At 38.8% G+C, this 11,385-nt stretch overlaps 1 protein-coding gene across 1 annotated transcript; it reads right to left on the bottom strand.

Annotated features, from left to right (window-relative positions):
• Positions 1-250: 250 nt before the first annotated feature.
• On the bottom strand, positions 251-917 carry LOC104880602 (uncharacterized). Its single transcript, XM_010657644.1, has 2 exons — positions 850-917; positions 251-542 (listed from the first exon to the last, which is right to left on the bottom strand). Exons 1-2 carry the CDS (start codon positions 915-917, stop codon positions 251-253), a joined length of 360 nt encoding a protein of 119 aa, XP_010655946.1.
• Between the last annotated feature and the right edge of the window lie 10,468 nt (positions 918-11,385).

The raw sequence follows: 11,385 nt of genomic DNA, 5'->3' as shown, positions 1-11,385 counted from the left end.
CTGCGAAATTGGCGTTTTGTTACGAAACTCAAACTGACCCTTAAGCTTCCGTTTTTCCTATTTATACCGGTCATTTGAGCTGCGAAAAGGGTTTCAAAAATCAAAGCACCATTCTCGCAAACTGTTCGTCTTCTTCAGTGAACCTCGCCGTCCAAGGCTCCGGTCACATCCTCCGATTAGCAACGTCGGCCAAAGTTCGGTATCCCGAAATGGCGCGAACACGAGGGGCTAAATCTACATCTCCTCCGAATCACAAGAAGAGTCTGCGAAAGGAGCCAGTTCCAGATTCTGCTCCAGAGCCTTCGCAGCCGTCAAGACCAATTCCTTCTCCAGTGAAGCCCGCGCCGCCAAAGCCTCCGGAAAGACGATACCTTACTAGGTCAGGGGGTCGGCCACTGCAGAAGAGACCCAGGGTTGAGAGCTCAGAACCCATTGATTTGACTGAGCAGTCGCCAATTCCATCACCGGCTCCAACTCCAGTGCTGTCTCCAGTTCCCTCACCGAGTCCCCTCCCAGTTCCATCGCCGGTGCCATCTCCGGCGCTGCAAGAAAAATCTCAGGAGCCTCAAGCGCCACTTCCCGAGCCCCAAATTCCATCCGAAACAGCTCTGGAAGAAGTAATCAGGCGGCCAATGCTGCCTCAGCCCCCAATTGAGGGAAACTTGGATTGTAGAGCTCGGCTATTCCATTCCGAGCTATGCTTCGACATAGCCGCATTCAGAGTGAGGCCAGAGCTTGCCCAATCATTCCAGCTGCTGAGGAGATACCATATGGAGCATCTGCTAGCTCCGAGAGACTTTTTCTACCCCCGGATAGCAATGGATTTCTACCAATCCATGACAACCAAACAGGTCAGGAACCCAACTTTGATTCATTTCACTATCGATGGGAGACATGGCATATTGGGAGCACGCCATATTGCTGAAGCCCTGCAAATTCCCTTTGAGCCAACCCAATTCGATAATTTTAGAGCTTGGGCAAATCCTACTGAGCTGGAGATGGTGCGCACCCTTTCTAGAGGAGCTGCAAATCGATCACATCTGTTGAGGGGGGAGCTTCCTCCAGTTATGTTTTTGATTGATGCATTTTTGCGTCATAATATCTACCCATTGCAGCATTGGAACCAAAGAAGGGGAGTCCTCTTAGAAGCTCTTTACAAGATGTCGGAAGGATTTTTCTTTGGGCCTCATCATCTGATCCTAGCAGCCCTTCTCTATTTTGAAGAGAAGGTTCACAGAAAGAAGCTTCAGAGAGCTGATTGCATTCCCCTCCTCTTCCCAAGGCTACTATGCCAAATTCTGGAGCACTTGGGATATCCTTCTGAGCCTCAGCTGGAGAGAAAACGAATTTGCCGTGAGCCATTCACTCTTGATAAATGGAACAATATGACGGCCTACAAAGTTGATCAGCCTGAGCAGCCTCAGCCAGCTGCAAGGAGAGCATCCCCAAGACATATACCTGAAGGTATAATAGTTGCTACTCCTGCCATTCCCAGAGTTCCACCAGCTGCTCCAGCTTCATCTCAGCCATCCGCATCAGCTGAACCGAGGATGGCCATTCCTATATCTGAATATCGAGAGTTGTGTCATGCATTGGAGACTCTTATAGCTTCTCAGAGCAGTCTTGCTCAGGAGATGGCAGCCATCAGAGCATGCCAAGAGCAGATGTTGGCCACTCAGGCTCAACAAGCTGCCATCTTAAGGCAGTTTCAGCTCCATTTCGATCTGCCACAAACTGTAGAGCCCTCCACTTCTACTCCAGTAGAGCCACACTCTCATCCCTCAGCGTCTCATCCTCCAGAGCCCCAAGCCCCAGCTGATGCACCTACTGAAGAGGCAGACCCATCTACCTAGACCCAGCACCACTCATCAGACTATTATATATCTAATATTTCTATGTATTTTGTTTTTTTTAGTTGAAAAGAAGTCCCAGTATTTTGGTACTATATTTGGGATTCCTTGTGTTACTTGTCTTTTGCATTGTAATCAAATGAATTTAAAGTAATACAAGTTTAATATTTCTTATTAACACTTAGCATTAAGTTATCCTTATTTCCTTTTCTCACATATTCTATTCTTTTTGAAACATGTGGTTTCCCCAATCAATATTCGAATTTGATATCAGCCAGGAGGTACCACTTCCTCCCTTTAATTACAGTCACTCATATCACATTGAGGACAATGCTCAGTTCGGTTGGGGGGAATGAGGAAGGAAGTATGCTAAATCTTTTTGGTATTGCAATTATATTGGTTAATTAGTTGTAGTTTTTACTTTTTACTCTTGTTACTCTTTTCTCCATGAATTTTGAGGAAAAATTTTCAAATTAAACCAAGAGAAATTGAACTGTTGTTTTTCACTTAACTTAGAGTATGGATTATGCTCACTAAAGTGGTTCAATTGTTTAAACTTCTATTGAAATTGAATTTAGTTCTTCCACTTTAAGCTATTCACACACTATGCACATTAGATTCCGATTATAAGATGAAAAACTATTTCCCTCTTGACTTAGAATAATTTTGGGACTTGGTACATTTGACCTCATTTGATAAAAATTGAAACACCCTGCAAAAGACCAATGAGCCTTTGAAATAAAGAAAGTTGTTTGCTTGCCTTGAAACCTGAGCAAGGTCTGAGGGGTATATGGTGAAAATCTTTAAAGCCTGGTGCCCTAAGCCTTAATTGGTTGGGAGTCACCGACCTCAATGCTCGTTAAAAAGGGTGAATAGGTAGAGTTAACATATGGTAGATGCTTGGGTATTAGAAATTCATTCTTAAAAGTCCGGGGAAAAATCCGAGGAGTTAGTGGTTGAAAGATCCTTAAAGCTTGGTGCCCTAAACCTTAATTGGTTGGGAGTCATCGATGGACCCCCATTACATGGACAAGTCAGAAAGAGTACCCCATAAAGCTGCCTTAAAAAAAAAAAAAAAATGATGAAAGTGTGTTCTTTTCTTATTGATTTTGGTCAGTTTGCTAAGTGTTGAAAAGAGTTAGGTTGGGGGGAGAGATTAGTTAGCATATTATTCTCGGAACCTAAGGAACCAATACACATAGATTTTTGTGGAAGATTAAAGTTTGGTTCTTTGAAAGTGGAAATGATTTTAAAACTTCAGTTTGCATAATGCACTCCCTTGATTGACAGTGTTTAGCATAGTTTGTTATAACTCTTGTTGAAATTTGGGTTTATATTTCTTTAATGTTTCATGTGAGAATTAGATCATCATGCCACTTGAGAATTGATTTTGATCAGCATGATGTTGTAAATTTTAGTATAGGTTGCTTTTTATTTTCATTTTTTCTCTCCTATTTTGCTAAGGGACTAGCAATATGTCGGTTGGGGGGAGTGATTACTACTCAAAAAGTGCTATTTGATAGCTTATAATTAATCCTTTTAAACACTTTTGAGTAGTAGTTTTGGCCTTTTAACTCAATTGGCATGTTAAGGACCCTTGAAAGCAATTTTAATCACTTTGTGTAAGTTTTGGTGTTTTTTGTTAGTAATTTGATCACCAAAGCAATTCAAGACTGAGGAGAGCTATGAGGAATCTTGGGAAAAGCTTAGAAGTCATTTGCCAAGAGTAAATCCGGATTGCAAGGAGAAAAAGTAAAGAGAATCTGCCATGAAGCATATTCTTGATGACAGTGGTAGCAGCCACTTTTGGAGCACTTTCTGAAGTCCAAATGATGCATGCTATATACCATTTCAAAGCTCAGGAAGTCAAAAATCCACTGCTTCAAACGGTGTGCAATTCGGAGTTGAAACGAAGAAGTTGCAGCCATTGCAAGCCAATCACTCCGAGCTGAAGGAAGCATTTTTCAAAGTGTTGCGAAATCACCCTTTTGTTGCGAAGTGATTCCGCAGCCTTTTTGTACAGTAGGGTGTATCTCCTTCTGAAGATGCCCGACGTATACCACGAGAGGGAAGCTTGGAACCTCAAGGTGGAAGCCAACTTCGCAGCCCTACGAAGATAGCATGTTGTTGCGAAATATTTCGCACCCCCTCTTGAGTGCCTGTGAAATCTCGCAGACACCATTTTCTCTTGCGAAATGGTTCCTGAAGCACCCCGATATTTGCTACCGACATTGGGAGATATTTTACATCAGATTTTTGTTGTCTAAATCCCAAAATACTCCTTGTAAGCCACCAATTACATGATTCCTTAGCTTTTAAGTTAGTAAAAAGAGTAAATATCTATGTAATAATTAGTTTTATATTATGTTCATATATATACCTCTCGGGAGCCTGTTCTTAGAGAGGAGATCATTTTGTAAAGTTTTTGGTAAGCAAGTAAAGTTCAGTTCTTTCTACTGCCTTACCTTATCACTTTGTATTTTCATTTTCTTACTAAGTTATGAACTCTCTGAGGAGTTTTCCCCAGAGAATGAGTAACTAAACCTCTAATTCCTTGGAGCTAAGGTTGCCGGGGAAGGTTCCAAGTGCAAGAATGCAAAGCTTTGTGGTTTTAGCTAGTAATGAAGAGGAAGTGAAATCCTTTAGTGATTTCTATGTTTTTAGTTAACTTAAAACACCTTAGAGTCACCTGGGCCAACACTTGGTAAGGCAAGTGATTTCCAACCATGGAAATGCACTAGTTTACCCCTTGCGAGCCTCTGGGAGGTGACTTCAAGGTAGGATTTTCTAGAATAGCCAACACTTGGTAAGCTTTTGGACTCCAAGGAGACATCTATTAGTTATCTCTTGCGAGCTTTTGACCGGTAATCCAAGGTTAAAGATCACCTTGAATGGTTAAGGCTTAGTGAGAGGCTTAAACCATTGCAAGTTGCATCAGTGAGAGAATTAAAGTGAAATCTAATTGAAGGAGTCTCTGTACAACACCGGTTAGAGAATTGACTATATGTTGAATCTCTAACGCGAGGAAATGAACCATCTGACCAGAGCCGTGCCTTTTGCATGAGGAACCACCCCAGTGAACCTAACTCTCCAGGGAATGCTTTTCTTCCTAAATTATTCCAAACTTCTGTTATGTTAGTTAGTTTAAGTCTAAACCTTTACCAATCAAAGTTTGTGTTTTACTTCTTAAGCTAACCATGAAATGAAACAAAACCAATTCACTTGGAATTGGTATCATTGATAGCTTGTTAATCCTTCCCAGTGAACGATCCTAGAGCCACTATACTATAGTAGCTTTGTCTTTGCTACCCTAGTATATGGTGTTATAGGTTATAAATTTTGTTGATTACTCCCTCAATCAAGGAGCACCAGCTGGACAAGAATCAGCTGAGACACCAATTGGGCACGAAATCACTAGGATAGGTAGCAGTGTGCCGAGAAGTGCGAACCCTACCAGGTTGAGTCCGTTGTTAGCCATGGATAGGTGTTTATTAGGGCTGGGGTGATGTCTCATTTGGCCTGTCAATCTACTATTAGGCTCTAGATTAAAACCCTAAAATGAATTTGATTTTCAGAACCATGTCTAGGAAATCCATTGATTCTCAAGATACTATTGTAAACAGTGAAGAGATCAATTATCCTAAGATCCAAAATGATTTAGATGATTGGAAGTTACCCAAGGTATCTAATCAAGAAATTTATAAGAAAGGAACCTTTAAGTTTTTCACAGACTATACCATCAGAACCTCTAAAATGTCAGTAAATTTAGAACAAGACGATCAAGTCATAAGACTCTTGGATAGTAAGTCAATTGATAAGCATAAGAAAGATGGTTATAACTTCATACACTTTGGTATGATTCAAGTTTCAGCTAAGCCTTTGACAAGATTAGGTTTAAGCACCTCTATTGTCATGTGTCTAAGAGATAATAGACATCTCGACTATCGAGATTCTATTATAGGTGAACTCCAAGCTGGACTGAATGATGACCCAATTTATTTCTAGTGTTTCCCTAACTTCACAGTTAGACTAAGAGATGCCGATATCCTTAGATTTGATAGTTCTTCATGTTAAGACCCATGAATTTAAGTTCAATCCAGGAAACAATGTTGTTTCCATCATAACCAGGTTTGCCTATAAAAGCATGACCGCAAGCATCGGATCTGGAGCTTTGTGCACTAGTTCTAAGGGTGAGACTACTCTCTTCTACTCTGATATGCTAGATAAGTTAAACTTCATAATCCCCAAAAGGATTTTGTGGAGTGAGGTTGAGTTTCCTGAAAATTGGCATTTTGCTAATGCCGTTCCAGCCATTGAGTAGAGATCTGAAAGGATTGAACAGATTGTTCAATATCCTGATGGAGGAGGAGATCTGATTTTCTTCAACTCTTTCCGTCATTCTAGCAACCTTAGAGTTTCAGTTTATGAGCCCTCTAGAGCTTCAAGTTCTTCTATCCCAGAAAGGATCACTAGGGAAGTAGAAGGTTCCAGCTCAGCAAATCCTAAGAATATTAAGCTCACAGGTGTTAGAAGTCACACCAACGTGGTTAGACCATTTTACACTGAGGAAAATGAGTCTACACAGGAATCATAATAGGATGAGTCTCCTGTTATGTCTCCTACTTATTCCCATATGATTAACACTATAAGCCTAAGTGATGAGGACTTTGAGAACAACAAGGATCTCTTAAGGAAGGACTTCTATTCTGAAGTTAATAAGGAAAAAAAAGATTGGTTCTTTAGCACTGTCCCTAAAGACATTAGAACCCTCTACCAAGGAGAATTCTATGCGTACATAAGACAAGAAAAGAAAAACATTAATTTTTGGATCTGGTTTGAACTCTTCAAACAAGAGGAATATCCAGATTATCCTTGTAAGCGTATCAACAACACTAAGATATGGGTTACCAGTGATAGCACTGATAAGATTGATACTGAGCCTTATGAATTCTCTAAGGAATTCCAGGAAAATCCCCAAATCAATCAAGATTTTGTTAATAGGATTAACTAGAAGATTAAGGATAATCTTGTTGCCCCTTTAACAGTCCAACCTCATAAGAGAATCAATATGGTTAAGGGTGATATTAGTTTAGAAGAAGAAGCTGATGAACTAATCAAGATGTTTGAGGACCTCACAATCAGACTATTTCAAAGAGTATCAACAATTTGGAAGCCTTTAAGACTAGGAATTTCTACCCTAGACCTACCTTTCTTGATATGCAATTTGAGGAAAGAAACCAGTACACTCAAGCCTCATACACCAGTGGTACTATCTATGAATGGAACATAGATGGTATGATCGAGTATAACATACTCACTAAGCTCCAAGAAATGACCATGGTTAGTACAACCTATAAGTTAAATAATAGACTTCCCGACCATGCTGTAGCTCAGACAATTGTTGTTGGGTTTACAAGACTGCTTAAGGGATGGTGGGAAAACTATCTCACTTTTGATGATAGAAATAGTATCCTAAAAGCCTATAGGATTAATAAAAATAATGAAGTGGTTAAGAACGAAGATGGCCAAGATACTGAGGATGCAATGGCTACTCTAATCTATTCAATATCTAAGCACTTCATTGAAGATCCTGCAAAAATTAAGGATAAGACTGCAGATCTCTTCACCAACCTTAACTGTCCCAAGCTTCATGACTTTAAATGGTATAAGGAAGTTTTTCTAACCAAAGTCATGCTAATTTTAGACTATAACCAGTCTTTTTGGAAAGAAAAATTCATCTTAGGTCTGCTGATTCGACTCATGGTAGCTTAGCTTTAAAGGCGTATCAACAAAATTTATACCTTAAATACTATTACTAAAGTAGCCAAGCTACTATAGCATAGTGGTTCTAGGATCGTTCACTGGGATGAGTTTTCGCAAACACTAGTGATATTCAAATTAGGAAAATAGGTGATTTTCTTATGGATGTTAGCTTTAAAAGAAGATGTAAATGTTTTAGAAAGATTTAAACTAATCTAAGCTAACATTAAAGACTAAAATGAAAGGGTGTAAAAACAAGTTTCTCAAAGATAGGATAGCTATGCTCTGGCTCTTATGCAAATTGGAAATCTCAGGATAGGCTCCTCGCGTTGGGGTTGCAACTATGGTGATGCTTGCTTCCCGAACCGGTATGGATTTAGCAAATCAAGTTTTAATCCTTTAAAATGGCAAAATAGATGGTAGTGAATTTCATCAATGGTTATTCACCTTAGACTTCCTTTGAATGGCTCGTAAGAGATAACTAATGGTCTAAAGCCAAAAGCTTACCAAATATTGGCAACTCAAAGTCATTCCAGGTGATAAACTCACCTTTCAATGGCCATTGAAATTGGTTCTAATGAATTAATGCAAAACTTGGAATTGAAAACCTCACCTTCCAATAGCTCGTAGGAGATAACTAATGGATAGAAATCCAAAAGCTTATCAAGTATTGGCCGTTGGAAGTTGTCCAAAGGAAATAAAAACCAAACTTTGCATTAATGAACCTTTAATGAAAAACGACTACCTTACCTTCCAGGTGCGAGAAATTTCCATGGGATTGCATCCAAGTCATCACATAACATCCATACTTTGAGAAACTAAAAGTTTTAGCCGATCATCCTCTGAGGAAAAGCCCTCAGAGGCTGTTTGGCTACTAAGAAAATAGAAAAGGGGAAGAACAAGAGAAGAGAGAAAAATAGAGCAAGGCTCTATATAGTCTATATATTTATATATTTATATCTCCATCCGTCTCTATATCTTTTACAATGGATGCACGGGAATATATATAGAGAAGTTTTTCCAACCTTCCTAGCTAAGAAATCTTATGATTGGTGGATTACAAGGAGAAGAATGGAAATTTATACAAAAATATCTAAAAGAAAAGATCTAAAGTGGAGTCGGCGGAACAGAGGAAAATTCACACTACGCATGGGCTGTGCAAATTTGGAAGGTGTTGTGCGAGTTTCGCACAAGCTTCGCACAAGCTGAAGGTGTTGTGCGAATTTCAAGGTGTTGTGCGAATTTCGCACAAGCTTGGATCAGTTGTCTTCTGAAAGCCATATCTTCCTCATTTCAGCTCCAAATCGTACACGGTTTGAAGTGTTGGATTGTTAACTTCCTGAGCTTTGAAATGGTATATAGCGTGTAGAAAATGGACTTTAGGAAGTGCTCCAAAAGTGCAAAAGAAGACTACAAATGCTGTCCTCTATTTTCTTCATTTTCTCTTTGCTTCTCTCCTTTGCTTGGCTTGTCTTAATGATCCAAAAAGCTGTCAAAACACTAAAACTAGCCACAAATATTATTAGAATCCATTGCTAGGTCCTTAACATGCCAATTGAGATAAAGATGGAGAACTACTACACAAAAGTGCTTAAAACATAATGAATTAAAGGCGCAAAATGACACTTTTTGGGTAGTAATCACTCCCCCCAACTAACACATTGCTAGTCCCTGAGCAATGAAGGAGAGAAAAAGAAAGAAAAATAGATAATATAATATTTTACAAAATCATGTTGATCACTCCAAAAAATAATCAAGTGGCATGATTGGATCAAACTCTCACATGGAACATGAAAGAAATAAAACTCAAACTTCAATAGGAGCTATCAAATAATTTGCCTAGTCACAATTCATAAAGAGTAGGCATTATGCAAATTTAAGCTTCAAAATAATTTCCACTCCCAAAGGTCTAATCCTTACTCTTCCACAAAAATCTATGTGTTATTTATTAGTTTCCGGATATAGTATGTCAAACTAATCTCTCCCCTCAACCTAGTTCTTTTCAAAGCTTAGCAAACTAATCAACCTCCAATAGGCTAAGAACTCACCTCTTTTCTTTCACAATTTTTTCTTGTAGGAGTGCAAAGCTTAAAGGCATTCTTTTCTAAATTGTCCATGAAACGGGGGTCCATCGATGACTCCCAACCAATCAAGGTTTAGGGCATCAAGATTTAAGGATTTTTCAACCACTAACTCCTCGGATTTCACTCCGGACTTTTGAGAATGAATTTTTAAATACCCAAGCACCTACAGTATGCTAAACTCCACCTATTCACCCATGTAACGAGCATTGAGGTCGGTGACTCCCAACCATTGAAGGCTTAGGGCACCAGGTTTTAAAGATTTTCACCATATACCCCTCAGATCTTGCTCAGGTTTCAAGGCAAGTAAAACATTTTTCTTTTTCTTTCTTTTTCCAAAGGCTCATTGGCCTTTTATAAGGTGTCTCAACACTATTAAAATGAGGTCAAAGGTACCAAGTCTAAATTTTCCTAAGTCAAGGGGGAAAATAATTTTTCATCTTATAAACGGAACCTAGTGTGCATGGTGTGTGATAAGCTTAAAGTGGAAGAAATAAGGTTGAAATCAATAGGAGTTCAATAATTCATCAACTTTAATAAACATAATACAAACTCTAAGTTTCAAGTATAAAGATAAAAATTTAATTTCTCCCATTTCATTTTGAAATTTTTTCCTTAATAACCATGGAGAGTATTTAAAAAAAACTTTTTAAAAATTTTAAAAATTAAGCAAAAAGCAACTAAATTACCAAAATAACTTAGCATTAATAACAAAACTTCCTTCCTCAACTCTCCCCCCAACCAAGTTGAACATTGTCCTCAATGTTTCAAGAGCGATTAAAAAAATAAAGGGAGGAAGTGGTACCTCTTGAGTGGCATGGAGTCTGTGTTATATAGGAGAAACCACATGTTTCAAAAAAACAAAAGATTCAGTGAGTAGAGGAAATAGAAAAATGCCAAGTTTAAACAAAAATGATGTTTATATATTAATATGAGAAAATAGAATATAATATATGATCATGCAATACATCGAATCCCAGAATATAAAACATCAAAACATGGAATTATCTATACTAATATAATAAGTAAATACAAAAATTAAAGAGATCATCAAGTAGTGGTAGGGTCCTATGGAGATATGGTGGCCTTCTGAATGGGTTGGGTCAGGACATTGACCTCTGCTCTGGTAGTCTCCTTAGGTGGCATAGTCTCCTCTGCTGGAGCTCTCAACTGGAGCTATGAGCTTTGATGGTTTTAGGAGGTAAGAAATGGAATAAGAGACTTCATGTGTGATCTTAGTGAGAGGGCTCTCTTCTTTAGATGCATGGTTGTGAGGCTCTGTTGGCATTTTTGCAATTTCCCTTGGTTTTGCAAAGTGTTTTTGCACATCATTTTGTAGCTTGGAGGCCATTTCATAGCTTGGAGGCCATGTCTTGCAGCCAAAGGGAAAAGAAAAACATTTTTGCAGCCCATGGAAAAATAGAAACATTTTAGCAACCCATTTTGAAGCTTGGAAATCATTTTGTAGCCATTTTGAAGTTTGGAAAATCATTTGGCAATCAAAATGGGAATTTCGCAGCCCATTCTTGAAGCTTGGAGCATTTTCGCACTTTAAAAAAAAATTTCACACCTTGGAAAGGATTTTTCGCACTTTGGATTTCAAGGTGCCAAATTCCCGCTCAGCTTTGCGCAGTGTGTCTTCAAACAGCCATAACTTCTTCGTTTCAAATCCAAATCATGCACCGTTTGAAGTT

Source organism: Vitis vinifera, chromosome 10 (assembly GCF_030704535.1).
Source record: "Vitis vinifera cultivar Pinot Noir 40024 chromosome 10, ASM3070453v1".
Classification (NCBI taxonomy): domain Eukaryota; kingdom Viridiplantae; phylum Streptophyta; class Magnoliopsida; order Vitales; family Vitaceae; genus Vitis; species Vitis vinifera.
The sequence above is the reverse complement of the archived record's forward strand: the minus strand, read 5'-3'. Positions and strand labels throughout refer to the sequence as shown.

Excerpts from the sequence above, each read along its gene's own strand:
- LOC104880602 (XM_010657644.1), bottom strand. The coding sequence starts at position 917 with ATGGCGTGCTCCCAATATGCCATGTCTCCCATCGATAGTGAAATGAAT. Across the intron at positions 543-849 it reads CAAAGTTGGGTTCCTGACCT|CGCCGGAGATGGCACCGGCG; the intron begins GTTTGGTTGTCA and ends TTTTTCTTGCAG.